Source organism: Ovis aries, chromosome 4, assembly GCF_016772045.2.
Source record: "Ovis aries strain OAR_USU_Benz2616 breed Rambouillet chromosome 4, ARS-UI_Ramb_v3.0, whole genome shotgun sequence".
Lineage (NCBI taxonomy): Eukaryota > Metazoa > Chordata > Mammalia > Artiodactyla > Bovidae > Ovis > Ovis aries.
In genome coordinates this window covers 99787810-99806887 of record NC_056057.1, presented here as the reverse complement: position 1 = coordinate 99806887, position 19078 = coordinate 99787810, and the positions used below count along the sequence as shown (strand labels likewise).

Genomic DNA, 19078 nt, shown 5'->3' with positions numbered 1-19078 from the left:
GCGTTTCCACGCGCCACAGCTACTGGCGGAGCTCGCTGCGGGGCGTGGGGGCGTGGGTAAACCGCCCGCTCAAAAGGAATTCGGAGCCGCTAGGACCTAGCAGGAGGCGCTTCCTCGCAGAGCCCCCCGGGCTAACAGACGTGCAGCATCCTGATTGTCGGGGCGGCCAATCAGAAGCTGCGCTTGCCGAGCCAGACTCCCATTATACCCGCCCCTTCGCCCTGCCTCATCCGCTATTTAAAGAACCGCGCTGAGCCTCCTCGGCACGGTTCTCTGATCCTGATCAGCGGAGCTCAAGCAGTCATGGCCAACCACATCGTGCTCTACACCGGTGCCAAGATGCCCATCTTGGGGCTGGGCACCTGGAAGGTAGGTACCTTGGCGAGCGTGCTCCGGGGCTCGCTTAAGTGCTCAGCGCGGCCTGGGGGTAAGGGACCGAGAGTGACCCTGAGCAGCGGCCCCCGCGGCGGACGCCAGGCCTCGAGGGAGCCACGCTCCAGCAGGTCCGGTCCCGGCAGGATCTGGGCCTGAGGTTCGGGAGCCTGGGCGCTGAGGCGGGCGGGGCGCTCGCCTCGGTCTCGGGCCGGGGGACTTACGGTGGGGTGGGAAAGGGGTGTTTGAGAACGGCTCGCGGGTGGCCGACCCCATAACTCCTGGTGCATGCGATCCGCTGGAATCCGATCTCAGCTGGAAAGGCAACTAGGGGGCGCAGATCGAAGGGAAATTTTCCCACGTCCGTCGCTGTGGCTCGGTGGATGAAGGTCCGGGAGGGGCGTTCCCGGAGATGGAGCAAAAAGAGGCGAGAGGCGTGGGGCGCCGGCCTTCCTGCCTAACCTCACCTGCGGGCGCCCGCGCCGTTTGTCTTTCTTCGAAATAGTTGATCCTTAACCGTTTCCGGCTTTGCTCCCTCAGGAATAAGCATCCCAAGGTAAGCCTGGAGTCTGCAGGTAATTGAATTAGGCTGCACGAGTGTGCCCAGGACCTTTCTATTTACACTGTCTCCAAACGCCCTGCTCGCTGAACTCCCAGAGGCCGGCGTGCCCCTCGGAGTGTCCTGTGCTGGACGAAGGAATCTGCGGGGGTGCGGATGGTGAGGGGAGGTTCCCGCCCATGCAAAACTGCGGGCTGGCATCAGTAGTTAAAACTGCCTCCTGAAACCTCGGCACCGCTGGAACCTCTTCACAGCGTCCCCAGGAAAAGGTTAGGAGTAAAAATGGTAGTCTTGAGTATCTGACAGTTGGGGGGCGCCGAATGATGTTACGGGCGCCGAAGCAAAACCCCCAAAATTTAAACCGCTTGTAAGTTAGCTTGGGGTATTTTGTACATTACATTCCATGGCTATGACTCAGGTGTTCCTGAGGGCCTGGATTTTAAATATAGGACTGGGCATTAGCCATTTGCACACTGACAAGGAAAGAAAAGACTGTAGAGATTAAGGGCACCTTGAAATGGTCTGAAAGAGACAGAAGATGGTATTTATCTCTATCCTAAAATCCGCAGCTGAAATCTTGTAAACGTTCACTGTCGTGGAGTTGCCTCCCAGGAAAAGTATTTCTTGGACAAAGGAATCAGAGTTATATGTGCCTTGTGTTTCCTTCCAAAAGTCCAGTGGTGGCTCTAAGGGTGTAATTGAATTATGACCATTGTACCAAGTAAAATTCGGTCTGTCGCAGGTTATTCTCTTGGAATGGATGTGAACAGACACTTTCTTGGCAGTGGCAAATTACAATTTCTGAGGCAGCACACAGACAGACGTGTCACTGGAACAAAACCACCACCTCGCTGAGCCTTATAAGTTTGTTGTTTCAAAAACTGGGACCTTAGGTCCATTGTTTCAAAATCAGTACTCTGGGGGTAAATAAGGAGTAAAAGTTGATTTAAAACTGGGGCTTTATCATTTGCTTGAGCTCTTAAAACCTACCCTAATGTAAATTTAGTTAAGATAGCTCTATAAATGGGTACGTTTAGATCATTCACTCCAGTAAGTTCGTTGAGTGTAAGGGTAGCGTCTGATTAGGGTCACAAACTATTTACAGAATTGCTCACAGAGCCTGGTAAATGGTAGGTATTCTAAGGACAACATGTTGAATTAATATGAAGAAGTAAGATAATTTCAGATTTGAGGGAGTGGGTGAGGAGTTGAAGTTGTTTGGAACCATATAGAGGCACGGTAGGGGAGGTGACAGGGAGATAAATGGTTTAAGTATGGGCTTGGAGGAGATTTCTTTCTTTGTAAGGAGCAGTATATGAATAGTGTTTGATACCTTACCCCTATATGTGCAAAATATTATATTTTCACAGATGCTGGACAAAAATGGGGTGACCCAAATACCATTTGCTTATCTTTGTGAGAACTGGGGGAGGCCCTGGGAGTGGGGGCAGTTCCTGGTTCCCATGGATCTTCCGTATCATGGTGGCTGTGTTGTATCCTTCGGACCCTTGGCAGGGCTCTGGGAGTCTCCAGTCAGTTACTTTGAAGGTCCTCAGACTCCCCTTCCTCTCCTTGGAGGTGAAGCTTTCAGTCCACTGGGAGAACACCTCTGCCTCCAAGCCCATGTGGCTTAGAGGCCGTTTCCCCTTGGCAGGCTTGCCTTCCCCAGTGGACAGTAAATAAGCCACGGGCATTGTATTCCCAGGAAGCGGCTAAAACAGATTACTTCTGATGCTGACCAGTGTCCTGTTGCTGATAAATGTGTGGAACTAGCTGGAAGCTTGTTGATGTATAAATGGCCATTGTAACTCACCTACATACCCCAAGCCTAGAAGTGGAGGACAGTTTTCTCCGCTGCTTTTCCATCATCTTCTGCCCACACCCACGAGCCTTTGAGACATTTCCCCCTAAGTGTCCCCCACCCAATGAAAATTCAACATCACAGATAGACGGTACATCTGTGTGTGTCCTGTGACCCTTTGACAGGCCACAGAACATTTTATAAGCTAAGTGTTTCTGTTTTTGCCCTCAACAAACCAGTTTTTGCCTCTTTGAGGTTGATTAACCCTTCCTTTAGGAGAAAATGCTGAGAAAGAACTCAGGCCAAGCTCTTGATGGCCTGGGGTCCCAGGCTAGAAGAGTCAGAGCTAAACCAGTAGCTTGTCTTTCTGTTCACCTGCTTCATCTCCCTGTAGGTCTCCACCTGCAGCTGTTCAGGAGCAAGGATACTTAAATAAGTCCTGCCTGTGCAGGGCCAGCCCTGGGCCAACCCCATTACAACCAAGTGGAGACAGTGGTGTAATTTAGGACAGCTGGATTCGCACTGAATGAGAGAAAGTTAATCTCAGTTTTCTTGCTGGTTTGTGTTTGTGGCCAGACCTGCTTGTTAGCTTTGGTGTAAAAAAAAAAAAAAATACCCCAAATGGACTGTGTTCATGTGATAAGGCAACGAAAAAGATACTTCTTCAGCAGTCTGCTCTTTATCACATGAAATTGTGGTTTACATTATTAAACTGTAGATTTGGACGTAATTGAACATGAGCCAAATGAGGTTGGCTTATCTGCATCAAGCAATAAAAACACCTCTGTTGAGGTGAAAGACTTTGTCATTCTCTGGATTCTCCCAGATGCTTATTCTATTGGAGTCTTATGAGTGTGGCAGACTTGAAGACTTCTTGGTACAAAATCGCTGGATATGGGCATCATGTGTAAGCACAGGGCAGGCAAGCTGGCCCAGCTTGCTCAGGTTTCCCTGGACCTTATTGTCCATTAAACAAACAGGAGCAGGATATAAACCCTTTCAGTCTCCAGAATATCTTTACGTTCAATATCAGGATACCTTTGTTTTGTTCTGTTTTGTTTTGGGAGGGTTTCTATTTGTCTGCTTTGGGGCTGTATCACATGATATGTGGGATCTTAGTTCCCTGACCAGGGATTGAACCAGTGCCCCTTTATTGGAAGGGCAGAGTCTTAACCACTGAATCTCAAGGAAGTCTCACCTTTTGGTTATTAATGTGCTGAACTGCAAATGAGGATGTTATTTGTAAATAGGCAAATCAAGACTAGGACTGTTGCCGAATGCCCGTTTCTTTGTGTGCTTTTCCAGCAACCCCCAAAGGTTAGTAAACCGCAGCCCATTTTTATAAGCAAAGTTTTATTAGAACACATCTCACTCCTTTACATATTGCTTTTGCAGCAGCATAGTTGAGCAGGTGTGATGAGACTGTTTGGCCCACAAGGCCTAAAATATTTCCTGCCTGGCCATTTAACAGAAAAAATTTGCCAGTTTCTCTTCCAGAAGATTCTAAATAAATTAACTGGAAGTTGGAATACATTTTGAGAAATTAGGTCACAAATGTCTGTTTAGCATACGTGTAGTTGAAATGCTTTATATACAATGAGAGGCAGAAAATTATATCATGACATCACTAGTATTTTAAACAAAACTGATAATTAAAAAGTAAGGTTAGTTTTTTTTTTAAATGTAGGTTGAACTTCTCTGAAGTGAAGCTGGTTTAACAAGAAGAGGTTAAACAATGCTTTTCAGTGACAACTTTTCTCAAAAGTGTTACTTTTCAAGGCCTTAGAGGTTGACGCCCTGTTTCTTTATCAAAGTTTACATTAAAAGTTATGGTTACCTATTTTTGCTCCAAGTTTATCATTGGCACACTGTTAAACTTCTCACCCAGGTTTTTTTCCCCTCAAAGTGAAGTTTCCTTTATTCCTATCCCCCTTCATTACAAAAGTGATACCTGTTAACTGAAGAAAATATTTTTAAAAAGTCAGAACATAGTCCTCTCATTCCAGACATCTGCATGTTAAAACTACAAAGGATTCAGTCCCTGAGGTACTGTTTTGTTTGTTTGTTTTTTAACCAATGACTCTGTTTTATAACCTTTGTCGTTTGGAGCTGTGTGTTGCTAAGTTGTGTCTGACTCTTTGCGACCCCATGGACTTCGTAGCCTGCCAGGTTCCTTTGTCCACGGAATTCTCCAGGCAAGAATACTGGAATGGACTGCCATTCCCTTCTCCAAGTTTGGAGCTGTAGTATTTTTGTTGTTTGTTTGTTTGCTTGCTTCTGACTTGCAGAGGGAATAGAGGGAGGGATATTAAGGTAACTAGCAGGACGAGCTCCAGTGATTGGGTTTTAAGAGGAGAGAGAGATAGTAATTATTCAAGTTGGGACTGCCTGGCCTGGAGTGTTACGTGAAAAGGTAATAGGCCCAGTTTGTGGAACTGACGGCGGGGGGGCGGGGTGGGGGGTGGTCTCAGGGGTAGAGACGTGTCAGCGACGTCACTTGGTACCATCAGCTAGAACGTTGTCCAGTTGCTGCTCAAGCTCAGAGCTCTAAGCCCTAAGGGGATGGGCATGGGCAGGTGTGCCCAAGTCACAGGGCAGATTAGTGGCAGAAGTGCGTTTCAAACATGATTTCGCCTATATGATTTGTATGAGCCTTTTTTTTTTCCCTACCAGATCTTAAAGTGGCTGCTTCATTAGTGATGAGGAAAGTTAGTTTAGTCTCCTTCGGGGGAGGGTTCTGGGTAATTACTACTGAATGTAGTTTGTGGATTCCAGTACATTTTCATCCCAGAGGATGGTTTTCCAAGCCCAGGTGACTTGTCCTCTCCCTGACCAGTGTCTCCCTTCCTCCAAGGACAGACCTCTGAGCCAAGGCTAGCCCTCAGGTCCTGGTGCTAGGGTTCAAACCCCGACATCTCCTTCTCACTGCTCGATCACGGGGCCAGTTTCCTAAACTCTGCACCTTCATTCCCTAATCCAGAGATCACGGATAACCAGCATTGTGGTGGAGATGCAATTCAATGATACACTTAAAACTAGTGAAGACTGATCCATAATAAGTGGGAGCTGTTGTTATTTTCTCTCCAAGCCATTGTGCGCTGCACACCACGTGAGTCAGGTTCCATTTATGACAGGACCTGCTCTGGCACAAGTCTTCTAGTAACAGCATAACTGTCCCTGAGCTGGCCCTGGCCCGCCCAGCCCCGGTGAGAGCTGTTGTCCCTACTGCACACAGGGCTGGTGGCCCCAGACAGCCTTCCCTCCCATTACTGCAAAGGTGTCTCTGGAAAGGGGAAGCCAGCATGTAGTATCCGTTTGCTGGAGTCCTCTTATGGATTGCCGCAGCTTGTACGTATTTAATTGTAAATGCCCAACAGTCCTTGCTTCTGCTCCTCATTGTCCTTTGAAAGCAGTTTGGACTCAGCTTCTCAGCATGTGCTTCCCAACTAATCAATCTTCTCTGTCCGGGCAAGGGTCAGGGAGCCACAGCTTCTTGGTAACCTCTTGTAGGTCATTTCTGTCCTTGGCTCCTCTATACAAGCATCATAACTTTTTTTTCCCCAGTTTTGGGGAAAGTTGTTCAGTTGTTCAGCAGCCTTGATTATCCTACTCGGCACTCTTTTGGTCCGAAGGAACCAAATAACCAATTTAATCTTAAGCAGGAAAGAAAATGTGTTGGGGGTGTGGAGTCACTGACTTAGAAGATGTCAGGGCTGTGAAGCATGTGACCAGGAGCTGTCTCTCCTCCACTCTTCATCTGCCCCTCAAAGCCCACTTCCGTCTAGCACCTCCTGGCACACGTGCTCCCCGCGCAGAGTCGCCAGAATGAAACCATGTCCTGAGAGTGCCAGCTGAAGTCCAAATGTGGAATCTTGTGGGCCTGCCTGGGATTACATCTCAGGCCCTGTACCAGTCGCTGTGGCAGATGCGATGTTTGGCCAGACCTCGGAAAGGTGCCTGCCCTCTGCTTAGGGTTGGGGCCGGTGAGCTGCTAGGCCAGCACAGTACAGGGCCCCACAGAGGAAGTCCAGCCAGGGTACCTTCAAGCCTGAAGAAAGTTGATGGCATGCTGGACTCCCCTTCCTGGGCCTCCGTATTCCACCTGGCTCGCTTTCCTGGGAAGGGGTGTACCCTGCGGCAGGGGGCCCCAGGGACACTGTGGCATTTCTGGCTATGCTGAGGTTCTCACCGTGAAGGGTGGGGAAGACTGCAGGTACAGCTTGGGTCCTTTGGGGACCTAGGTGATGGCCAGGTCATCTGAAGATGTCTGATGTCACACCTGAGGTCAGCATCGCCCGTCTGCCCACCCTGCTCCCCCCGTGGTGGCGAGAGAGCTGGGCAAGCTCACAGCTCGGTCCTGCGTTCCTCCGCCTTCCTCTCTTCGCAACAGCTGATATCAAAACAGCAGATGTCTGCAGCTGCTCATGGCCCCAGGGGAGTTTCCCTGCTCATTCTTTTCTACCCCAGCTCTCTGGAGGAATGCGCCCTATTCACCCAACAGTCCGATGCACATGTGTTTGTTTTCCACCTCTCTGGTCCCAACAGGAGTATTGTACAGATGGGGTGCGCAGTCAGGCTGGGTGCTGGATGGCGGGGTGGTTCTGTGCCTTCCTGCTCACCCAGATGCACACATGGTCCAAGCAGGGGCAGCGTCCAGTCTTTATGCAGCTCTGACCACAAACCACGTGGTGGTCTTCCATGAATCCCATTTCCCCCTCCTGTCAACTCCTTTCTGTCCGCTAAGTGCCCCTGAGCGGCCACCTCCCGCTTCCACCTCTTAAAGCAGATTCCTACACAGCGAGATTTGGGCACAGGCCTTTGAACCTGCAGCAGTCGTTTTTGACTTTGATACTCCCCAAACTGCATAAAAACAAGTGATGACCAATACCAGAATCCACTTGTAAAAGGAGAAAATAAGTCATAGGCGTTCACTGACGAAACTCGAGAACCAAACGGTAATTGGAATGAATATTTAACAGTGGTTTTGAAGTATTTTGAGTTGTTTGAAAGCAGTGGTATCCCTCATTGTCTTAGGAACCTCACAGATTGAGATAGTGGGGGCTTTTGTTTATACAGTTCACTTCAGTCACTCAGTCATGTCCAACTCTTTGCGACTCCATGGACTGCAGCACACCAGGCTTTTCCTGTCCATCACCAACTCCCAGAGCTTGCTTAAACTCATGTCCATCAAGTTGGTGATGCCATCCAACCATCTCATCGTCTGTCGTCCCCTTCTCCCGCCTTCAGTCTTTACCAGCATCAGAATCTTTTCCAGTGAGTCAGTTCTTCGCATCAGGTGGCCAGAGTATTGGAGCGTCAGCTTTAGCATCAGTCCTTCCAATGAATATTCAGGACTGATTTCCTTTAGGATGGACTAGTTGGATCTCCTTGCAGTCCAAGGGACTCTCAAGAGTCTTCTCCAACACCACAGTGAATTGTTTATACAGTGATTTGTAAATCAACAGATGCTGAACAAACAAGGAAGTGAGGGGCTTTGGCCCATCTAGTTAAGGTGATCTGTGCTGCTAGTAAAGGGTGGTCAGATTTTCCTAAAGTGAAGCACTGTGGCATCTCACCTCGGGTGGCCTGGAACAAGAGCTGCTGAGGAGCCTGGGTTCCCTTCCTCCTGGCTTGTGTGCAGATTGTGTTTTGTTTCACTTCTGGTCTTGTCTCCGTGTCTTCCATTTCCTGTTTCTTTCAGTCCCCTCCAGGCAAAGTGACGGAGGCTGTGAAGGTGGCGATTGACCTTGGGTACCGTCACATTGACTGTGCCCACGTGTACCAGAATGAGAGCGAGGTGGGTTTGGCCCTCCAAGCAAAGCTGCAGGAGAAGGTGGTGAAGCGTGAGGACCTCTTCATCGTTAGCAAGGTACCCCGCCCGGCAGGGGAGCCTGAGGGAGGGTTCTCGTCCATGTTTATCCAGGGCAGCATCCACTTAGGGGCCAAGACCACAATCTGGGGTCTCCGAGCATGGCTAGGGTTAGCACCCAGCAGGCGGTTCTTCCTGGGCAAATGTGTTCACTCAGGGCCACACCCAAGGCCACGTGGGCTCCAGGGCTCGCCTGTCTGTTGGATGGTCACTCCACTGGGACCCGTTGGCTGGAGCCCCTTGCTGATGAGGCCAAGGCTATGGGTTAGCACCCCCTTTCCAGAGGGTTATCTCTGAGGATAGGACTTGGTTCCCCTCTGCAGACTGAGCTCTCTTGGTGATACCCAGGAGATACTGGGTAGGAGGGTGGGGCTGGCCCCATGAAGACCAGCCTGGTGGGAACTATGTTCAGGGCCTGGGGCTGGCTTGCCAACCTGCATTCCATTTTGTGCCTTCAGTTTGGTCCTCCTGAAAGGGTTCCTTGACCTGATTATCCTCCCTTCCTTTGGGAAGTTAGAATTCACGTGTGCAATGGAATCTCTGTCCCCACCGTTGACAGCATCACGGTGAAGTCAGTGGGTTTTGGGGTGCGGAAAGCGAGTCCCCTGTCCCTGAGCCATCTGGCTCCCAGCCTGTGGGCTAAGACATGTTCCCTCCCTGGCTTCAGCTGTGGTGTACGTATCACGACAAGGACTTGGTGAAAGGTGCCTGCCAGAAGACGCTCAGCGACCTGAAGCTGGACTACCTGGACCTCTACCTCATCCACTGGCCCACAGGCTTCAAGGTAGGGGCTCAGGGGTGGCCAGCGGCATCACCCTCTGCTGTTAGCAGGTCACAAGCGGGTGGACCCTCTGTGTGTCCCTGCCGCTGCACTCGAGGTGCAGTCCCTGGACCAGCAGCAGTGGCCTCGCCTTGGAGCTTGTTTGAAGTCCGCCTCGGGCCCCGCCCAGCCCTCTGACCCAAACAGAGGTGGCTCACGTGCACGTTTCAGAGTTGGAGGAGCACCACTCTTTGTTATTTGGTAATTGGGTAACTTCAACCTTTGCAACAGTGAACACAGCTGAGATGACACTCCTGCCCATTAGGCGGCGTCATCAGCTCCCACCGCTCCCCACCACTTCAGGCACCTTCACATACACACAGGCATGCACACATGCACACACAGACGCACACGTACACACGTGCACGCACATATGTATACACACACATGCACCCTGCACTTAATGCACGCGTTTTCCCGTATTCTGTACACATGACATCCTGCGGAAACTTGATGAACCTCAGCAACCTACTTCTTGACATAAAAGAACTCTCGAGTTATTCCATCCTTAACCTCCATTCTAGCCACAGGCTCAGTTTTCTGCTTCATCAACCAGTGTGAAAGCAGGTGGGTTTTACCCTGAAGCTCTTATTTTATTGCACTGTGGTGGATCTGGGCCTGACTTGCATCCTTTGTTTAGGCTCGGCGAGGTGGTGCTTTTGTAGGCTTGGGTCCAGCCAGAACGTGGGCCCTGGGTCCCCCGCTACCCACACACCCCCGTCCACGGCAGGCTTCATCTCACTGACCAAGAATTGTCTATCTCCACACAACGGTCAGTGCACACCCATCTGATAGAAAAGTCGTCTGGAGGCTTCAGGAGCTGTCTGCTACTTCTTTTTCCCAATGATACGAATTTGCCCTTGAATATCCTCTGAAAACAGACAGCTGTTGCAATTTAGAGTAATTGTTTTAGAACTTTGCTTTCCACAATGCGTCTGCCCCAGCAGATCTCTGCAGGTCTGTGATTGGTTTTGATTGTTACTGCAGCCTGGGAAAGACTTCTTCCCGTTGGATGAGGACGGCAACGTGATTCCCAGTGAGAAAGATTTCGTGGATACCTGGACGGTAAGGCAGCCCCTGGCTTGGCCCCCCTTTCATGCTGGCTCCGCGGCCTCCTTGTAAGGGACCAGGCGTGAATGGCCTGCTCTACCATTTCTTTTGCCATGATTGTCACTCTGCCACTGTTGGGGCTCTTCCTGCCTCATTAAAGCCATCCTGGCTTTTGTCTTGATGCCTCTTGTCTTTCCGAAGATCTGACTTGCTGGCACTGAATAATAAGGGCGTGACCTGTTAAGCTGGCTGGTACAAAAGGTGCTTCTGGTCCTTGTCCTGCTGGGCACATGTCAGCAGCAAGCAGACCCTCTGGTTTCTAGGCCATGGAAGAGCTGGTGGACGAAGGGCTGGTGAAAGCTATTGGAGTCTCCAACTTCAACCATCTCCAAGTGGAGAAGATCTTAAACAAACCTGGCTTAAAATACAAGCCGGCGGTTAACCAGGTAATGTCAGCAGGGGAGCTGGTGTGCATGGGAGACTGTTCTGTGACACTCTGATGCTAGCAGTTCCTTGTTATCCACATCACCTGGGAGGTGGATCTCTGGTTGCTGGCAGAGTCCTGATGGCTCAGAAAAGACAGTGCCACATCTGAGAGTGAAACCTGCAGGAGAGAAAGGGTTTTGAGCCTGGCTTGTGATGACTCAGAGTCTTGAGACGAGCTGTTTGCAGACATCGACATCCTCAGACCTGTCACAGCTGATAAATGAAATGGCCAAAGCCAGAAAAAACCCTCAAGGCCCATGGCCATGGTAACAAGACTAGGATCCTTAATGTCAAGAACACTAGCTGGGAAGCAAGAGTTGTCACCGCCCATCCAGGAGATGGGACGCGGGTTGCCCATAACTTTCTGTCTGGAGGGAGGGGTCTTAGCCAAGGAAGACTTCCGGTGTGGCCCGTGCCCACAGGGGCAGCATCAACCCTCCTGTGTATCCACAGATCGAGTGCCACCCATACCTCACTCAGGAGAAGTTAATCCAGTACTGCAACTCCAAGGGCATTGTGGTGACTGCCTATAGTCCCCTCGGCTCTCCCGACAGGCCCTGGTGAGTCTCCATGGGATCGTGTTCTCTTATCTGTTGGCAGAGATAATGGCTGATAAAGGAAAATCCAGCATCAAGGAGAGTGCTTCCGAGGTGATCAGCAGACCTCCTGGGAGCCTCCTGTTGGGTTTCCTGGTTGGCATTTTTAGTAGCAGGATGCCTCCTTTTTTTCCAAAGGGTTGTGAGTTTGTAACTGAGCTCTGAGTCAGGAGGAAATTGGCGGGCTGCCCTCTGAGGTCGGTGGGCCTTAGGATTAGGGTCACGGCTGCCTTGAGCAGTGGTGACGGTGGTCACTCATGCAGACCGTCTTGTTGTCTATCTCTAGGGCCAAGCCCGAGGACCCTTCCATACTGGAGGACCCCGGGATCAAAGCGATTGCAGACAAGCACAATAAAACCACAGCCCAGGTATGGCCGTTTCCAGGCTCTCGTGACTGTTCACAGAACTTCCTGCATTTGTGGTGGTTCCCTTTAGCCTGGAGGAGCAAGCCCCATCAGCCCTCCCCAGATGTATGGCTTGGGTCCTGAAGCATGGTAGAAAGGGCACTGAGGACCCTTAGAAGACCATGTGGGGCTGGAGATGATCGGACCTGCCCTGCTACCTCTGAAGGCTACCATGAGGGTCCACACTCGCCCCCTGTTCAGGAAAGCCCATCTCTGCTTGCAGAAGGGCTCAGCTGTGTGCTCCCAATGGCTAGCGGGAGCTCCTAGACAGGGAGTAACATACAGAGAGACATGGAGGCTGAGCGCTGGGCTTGGGGGTTGGAACCTAAGCACCTCCCTTCCTCCTTGTGGCGCGTGAGGCATCACCCCTGAGCTGGTCTCCTCACTGCGAAGTTCGGGGGTTTCTCTCTTTGGGTGTGAGCTGGGCTGGGGGTCAGATTGGGCGAGTGGAAAGTGCAGAGCTCCTGATGGACGTACACACTCGGCATCTCTTTGCACAGGTGCTGATCCGATTCCCCATGCAGAGGAACCTGATCGTGATCCCCAAGTCGGTGACGCCTGAACGCATTGCTGAGAACTTCCAGGTAAGTCCTGGCTGGTTGGCCCAGGGTCCCCTTGGTGGAGGAGGGGCCAGCTTTTTACCAAGCCTCTGGATGGTCATGTGTGGGCCCCCCGCCATCTCCTCTAGGACAGGGAGCCCACTGTAGACGCAGGACGCTGGTTCCTCGTGGGTGGCAAGTGCTGTGCCAGGGTGGGGCCTGGGCCTCGTTGTACATGCAGACACCTGTGATGGGATTTCTCAGGACTTGTCATTTGCCCGAGAAATGCTCTTGAGTGATGCTGCCCGGATTTGCATCACAGCTCAGTTTCCCCGTCTATAAAATTTGTACCTATTTCAAGGGTTATCTTGAAGATGAAATAAGATGCACACAGTACCTGGTACTGTGTAAGCACTCAGGAAACACTGCTGTGCTGACAGCTCCGTGGCCTGTAGAGACCTTGCAGGGCTCCAGTGAGGTGACCTGCATGGTTCTCTGGGCACCTGCCAGAGCTGAGGAGGCCTTCTGACCCTGCAGCCCCTCCTGCCCACCTGCCTACCTCCCGCACCAGTATCAGGGGCCAGGCCAGGAGACGAGCTCACCAGGAGGGTCCCAGTGCCCCTGAGACTCTGCTCTCCCCAAGGCGAGCAGCTCTCGGTCATCACCCAAGCCCTGGTTCCTGTGGCTCTGTTTCTAGGGAGAGCGACTGATCACGCCTGTTCCACTGGTCAGGGGCTGAGGCTGTAACACAAGCTGCTGGCTGCCTGGGGCCTGGGCAGGGTTGGGGAGATAGATAAAGTGGTAAAATAGTTAGCATGAGAAACACATATCCTGCTAGAGATGGATTTTTTTGTTTCCTCTTTTATTTTTTCAAAGCATTGGAAAAGAAACATTTTCATTTAAAAATTTTTTTAAAGACCCACTTTTGTTATTTTTCAAACCTATTTACTTTTAATTGGAGGATGTGTTAGTTGCTCAGCCATGTCCAACCCTTTGCAACCCAATCAACAGTAGCCTCCTACATTCCTCTGTCCATAGGATTTTCCAGGCAAGAATACTGGAGTGGGTAGCCACGCCCTTCTCCAGGGGAATCTTCCCGACCCAGGGATCGATCCTTGGTCTCCCACACTGCAAGCAGATACTTTACCATCTGAGCCATTGGGAAAGACCAATTGGAGGATACTTGCTTTACAATATTGTGTTGGTCTCTGCCACACATTAGCCATAGGTGTACGTACGTCCCCCTCCCTCGTTTTTAAGCTTCCAGGCCACATGGCATGTGGGATCTTAGCTTCCTGACTAGGGATCAAACCCTCGCCCCCTGCAGTGGAAGCACAGAGTCTTAACCACTGGCCTGCCAGGGAATTCCCTGGGCAGAGGTTTTGAAGTAAACTGGGAGTCCCTTGGACTGCAGGGAGGTCCAACCAGTCCATCCTAAAGGAGATCAGTCCTGATGCTAAAGTTGAAACTCCAACACTTAGGCCATCTCATGCGAAGAGCTGACTCATTGGAAAAGACTGATGCTGGGAGGGAAGGGGACGACAGAGGATGAGATGGCTGGATGGCATCACCGACTTGATGGAAATGGGTTTGAGTAGACGCCAGAAGTTAGTGATGGACAGGGAGGCCTGGCATGCTGCATTTCATGGGGTCGCAGAGTCAGACATGACTGAGCAACTGAACTGAAATAGAAAAAGAAGTATCATTTTGCCTGTAGGATGTGGAAGGGAAAGGTCTGTTTTCATTGTTCATATCATACCCAGACAAAACATGTATGTTCTGAGTGGCCATGTAATAAACTTTCTCTGAGTTTAGTCTACCTTCCTGCCCCTCCTCATAGCAGGCAACATCTCACCAGTGGTCCTGCCTGGAGCTGATCATATGCTTTCATATTCTGTGTTGGATTTTGTTGTTTAGTTGCTAAGTCATGTCCGACTGTTTTGCGACCCCATGGACTGTAGCCCTCCAGGCTCCTCTGTCTGTGGGATTCTCCAGACAAGAATACTGGAGTGGGTTGCCATTTCCTTCTCCAGGGGATCTTTCAAACCTGGGGATCGAACTGAGTCTCCTGCATGAGCAGGCAGATTCTTTGCCACTGAGTCAGTCACCAGGGGAGCCCTTACCTGTGTTGGGTAGCTGTTTACAGAGTTTTATAGGAGTTGTGGTCTGTTTTGTTTTCTTTTCAGGTCTTTGACTTTGAACTGGACAAGGAGGATATGAACACCTTGCTCAGCTACAACAGGAACTGGAGGGCCTGTGCCTTGGTGAGGTGAGTCTCGGGAGAGCCCCTGGAGGGATGCAGATGAAAGAATAACTGCTGGAGGCCTTACCACCCAGGTCCTGCTCATGCAGCAGCTCTGGCTTGTTCACGTTACCTGGGCTTCTCCTCCGTGTGCAGCAAGGAGCATTTACAGCATGTCAGCTGAGCCGCACTCCGCTCCAGGGAAATGCCCGGCGCCTTGCCCTAGTCTCTCCGTGCCCTGTGCACTGTTGGCCTAACCTACAGTAACCTGGGGCCAAACAGCTTCATTTTTTTTTTTTAAAGCTGGCGTATAGTTGCTTCATAATATTACATTAGTTTCTGCTGTACAAGGAAGTAAATCAGCTATGTCTATATATATCCCCTCCTTCCTACCCTGTCGCACCCATCTAAGTATATTGTACTTTTACTTTTCAAAATTGAGTGGCTCATATGAAACCAGATGATTCCAGATGGCTCCTGCCCCACCTTCCTGGAAGAATTTCCCCATGACTCTTTATCCATAAGGACTCATGAGAGGGTTTTGGTCGGAAGACTGTGTGCTCGGGGCCCACCAGCACCCCAGCTCTGACAGTGGAGCCACCTAGACCCCTCCAGTAGATGTGAGCTGGTTCCTTGTGTTCCCTCTGATTTGTAGTTTGGAAGGAGATGAAAAGGAAAGTAGGGTTTAGTTCTATCTTTTTTTTTCCTTTTCGTACCACTACATTAACTCAGGAAAGTTTAAAACACATTTCCTGCTTTGAAGAAGACTCTCCCCATTTTACACGGAGACTGAGAACCTGCTCTGTCACTGTTTGTATTGTCTGACCTCACCGTTCTTGTCTGTCCCCTCTGATAGTTACTTTCCAACGCGGAGTTTGAGCGTTCCCTCGGGCCGGCCCAGGTGCTAGCTGTCTCTCCAGCCCTTGCTCTCTCTCCAGCCCCTAGCTGGCACCCCTGGTGGTTCCCCCACTCCTCCGGCAGGTGTCCCCAGGTTTGCTTCTTGATTAACAGTTCTCGCCTGTGAGTGTGTGGCTGCCACGCTGTGGCCACAGGCAGAGTTGACCACTGGCCCTCTCTGAGTACATACAGCAACTGTATGTGTTAATGGCACTGACCCTTTAGACATTAAAATCTTGTTTGATCTAGTGGGCAAAGGAGAGAGACGAGAGAAGTGAGTCAGTCAGCAAGTTCCATCCTTGTTCTCCTTTGAGAACCGCTCGTCATTCATTCAGCTTCCTTTCCCCTTCCAGCTGCTGACACAGCGTATGGTAGGGCAGCTGCTGCAGGCCACTGATGTGTAATGGATTAGGAAAGAGTTGTCTGCCCTGAGCAGGGTTCACCCTGAGGCCTTTCACACTCTTCCCAGCCAGGCTTTCCAACACTATATACCTCCAACACAGGCCCTAGGACTGTGAACCTTGGCAAACAGCTCCTGTATCTTTCCACCCCCAGCTCAACGTCCAGCCTGTCCCCTCTCCCTGTGTTTCCTGTAGCAAATCTTCAGTTGTTCATTTCCGCTCCCACTGGTCCCTGGAGGCTTCTGGAGCTGACAGTGGCCTCTTGCCCCATGTGTGCCAAGCACTTGTTGGGTCATGTGTGTGTTCTGTGTATCTGTGAGTCTGCTTTTTTTTTTAATGGGTAGAAAATCGTTTTACAATTTTGTGTTGGTTTCTGCTGTACGCCAATGAGAATCAGTCATAATTTTGTGTCTATATATATCCCTTCCCTCGAGGCTCCCTGCCCTCCCCCAACCCCACCCCTCCAGGTCATCACAGAGCACCGCGCTGGGCTCCCTGTGTTATTTAGCAACTTCTCACTGGCTGTTTGTTTTGCACATATATACGTCATTGCTACTTTCTCCGTTCATTCCACCCTCACTTTCCTCCGCTGTACCCACAAGTCCATTCTCTACCAGGTTCATCAGTACCGTTTTTCCAGATTCCATGTATATGCATTAATGTACAATACTCAAGACATCACTTCTGTCTATTTGAAATTGGTTACAGTAGCAGTCTCATCCAGGAAAGGCTAATGTGTTCCTATTTCCTCCCAACAGCTGTGCCTCCCACAGGGATTACCCCTTTCACGAGGAGTTTTGAAGCTGCGGGTGCCTGCCCTTGCCCGGGTGACCGGCCGTCTCCCACCTCACTTTTCTTGTGTGTAGCGTAATTTGGCCCGTGTCCCTCAGTGGTGGGTCAGCAACTTCTAGACAAACCAGCGAGGGCTTGGCCAGCTTGGTGTCGGGTCCAAAAAGCAGAATCAGTAGATTAGTAGAAGTCTCTTCAGTTTTCCTTTGCCCTTCTAGTCTGGGGAACTGGGGAACATGCAACCCAAATACTCTTTTCTAAATTGAATTTACAAAATCAAAATAGTGCCTCTAACAGTGGGGTTTTGATTGCTTGGAACTGTAATCCTTTCAGCTAGACTTTTCTTTGCCTCAAATAAAAAGTGCTCTTATGAGTTTGATGCTGTCTGTTTTGTTTTGGTTTGTTGAAACAGTACGCTGCCTTCTATTCCCCTCGACCCTCCTCCCCAGATACCATACAGCTCAGCTCCACAACAGAGGAAGGACTTGGCGTCTTAGCACTTAGGACCTCAGTACTACACCCACTTGGCTTTAGGGGGCTGGACATCTGACTGTACATCAGACACCCAGGGGGCTTTGAATGCTAGCATGCTGGTCCTTATCCCTGGAAACTTATCTAATTGCTCCAGGTGTAGCCAGGACATCAGGAGTTTGCAGGACCCCAGGGTGACCCTTGTGCAGCCAAGCTGAGAGCCAAAGCTCTAGGACTGAACCAGGACGCAAACCCGTTTATAATTTCACAGATTTACGTGTTTTTTTCTCCTACTTGTGAAGGCCAAAGTCCTGTGGTTACAAAACAGCACCATTCATGAGAGACTGCTCTCATGAAGCTCATTGTCTGGGGCAGAGGGAAGAAAAGCAGCAATAATTGGTAGCTGGGGCCACTATAATAAAAAACCAGAGATTGGGTGGTTTAACAGAAATGTATTTCTCACAGTTTTAGAGGTCTGAAGTCAGAAATCAGGGTGCCAGCGTGGTTGAGTTCTTATGCGGGCCCTCTTTATGGCAGGTAGATGGCTACCTTCTCACTATATCTTCCAGTGATAGAAATGAAAGGAAGCTTTCAGGAGAGCCAACCCATTGGAAAAGACCCTGATGCTGGGAAAGATTTAAGGCAGGAGGAGAAGGGGGCGACAGAGGATGAGATGGTTGGAAGGCATCATCGACTCAATGGACATGAATCTGAGCAAACTGCAGGAGATAGTGAAGGACAGGGAGCCTGGAGTGCTGCAATCCAGGGGGTCACAAAGAGGCAGACACGACTGAGCAACTAACACTAACGTAACTGATCAAAATGACAAAGGCCAGGAAGGAGATCGGATTGACAGGGGTTGACTTGAAGTTTTATTAAGACAAGTTGCTTTGCTTTGCTCCTGGCTCTGTTAATTCATTCGGTGAAAGCTGCTTTGCAGGTGTGTCAGATGGATAGCATTTAGTTGGGCAGCGTGGGTTGCTGGATCTCACTCAGGGATGCAGAACAGTGTAGCCCCTGAGTGGCTGGGGTGGATCCAGGTGGGGGGGCCCACCAGCTCACCAGCTGGCAGCCCTGCACCTGGATCCCTCACTGAAACCTACCCGTCACTGTGGTCCAGTTCCCCCTGCTTGGTAGGCAGGTCCCACCTTATCCCAAGTTGAGCTGCAAACCTCTTGCATCACTCTCCAATCACCAAGAACAGTGTGTGTGTCGCTCAGCCATGCCCAGCTCTTTGTGACCCCATGGACTGTAGCCCACCAGGCTCCTCTGTCCATGGAATTTTCTGGGCAAGAATACTGAAGCGGGTGTACATGCCCTCCAAGGGATCTTCCCAGCCACCAAGAGCAGACTATCATTTTATAAACGGTTGTGGCAAGTCCTCTGAGAACTAGTTCGCAAACCCTGTTTCTCCAGGTAGCAAGGGCTGGCTTCAGTGCTCTCTGGGAAAGCTTTGGGGTCATCACTAGTAAGAGATTTAAAATCAGATGCCTGCCTTCTAGGTCCCTGCTTAAAAACACATTCAAAACAAGACCATTTAGAAGCCAGCCAGGAGCACAAACCAGATAAAATTCCCTCTGCTGGTCCCCCTCCCTGCTTTCTAACCTACCTCCAGTTGTATCTGGTTTCCCTGGTGGCTCAGATGGTAAAGAGTCTGCCTGCAATGTGGGAGACCTGGGTTCGATCCCTGGGCTGGGAAGATCCCCAAGAGAAGGAAATGGCGACCCATTCCAGTACTCTAGCCTGGAAAATTCCATGGGTGCAGGAGCCTGGCAGGCTACA

At 50.4% G+C, this 19078-nt stretch overlaps 1 protein-coding gene across 2 annotated transcripts; it reads left to right on the top strand.

The window, feature by feature from the left end:
* Positions 1-265: 265 nt before the first annotated feature.
* On the top strand, positions 266-17204 carry AKR1B1 (aldo-keto reductase family 1 member B). 2 transcript variants are annotated; one of them, XM_004008077.4, is made up of 10 exons: positions 266-369; positions 8434-8601; positions 9269-9385; positions 10409-10486; positions 10795-10917; positions 11411-11517; positions 11840-11921; positions 12458-12541; positions 14683-14765; positions 16795-17204. In XM_004008077.4, the coding sequence occupies exons 1-10, from the start codon at positions 304-306 to the stop codon at positions 16835-16837; spliced, it is 951 nt and encodes a 316-aa protein (XP_004008126.1). In that variant the 5' UTR covers positions 266-303; the 3' UTR covers positions 16838-17204. The 2 variants fall into 2 exon arrangements, with proteins under 2 accessions (XP_004008126.1, XP_042104781.1); XM_042248847.1 differs by having other exon boundaries at positions 266-928.
* The last annotated feature ends 1874 nt before the right edge of the window (positions 17205-19078 follow it).

What these genes read in the sequence shown, in the direction of transcription:
- AKR1B1 (XM_004008077.4), top strand. Translation starts at nt 304, where the DNA reads ATGGCCAACCACATCGTGCTCTACACCGGTGCCAAGATGCCCATCTTG. An exon ending in GCATTGCTGAGAACTTCCAG is followed by an intron (nt 12,542 to 14,682) that starts GTAAGTCCTGGC and finishes TTTTCTTTTCAG; the next exon opens with GTCTTTGACTTTGAACTGGA. An exon ending in AGGGCCTGTGCCTTGGTGAG is followed by an intron (nt 14,766 to 16,794) that starts GTGAGTCTCGGG and finishes TCCTCCCAACAG; the next exon opens with CTGTGCCTCCCACAGGGATT.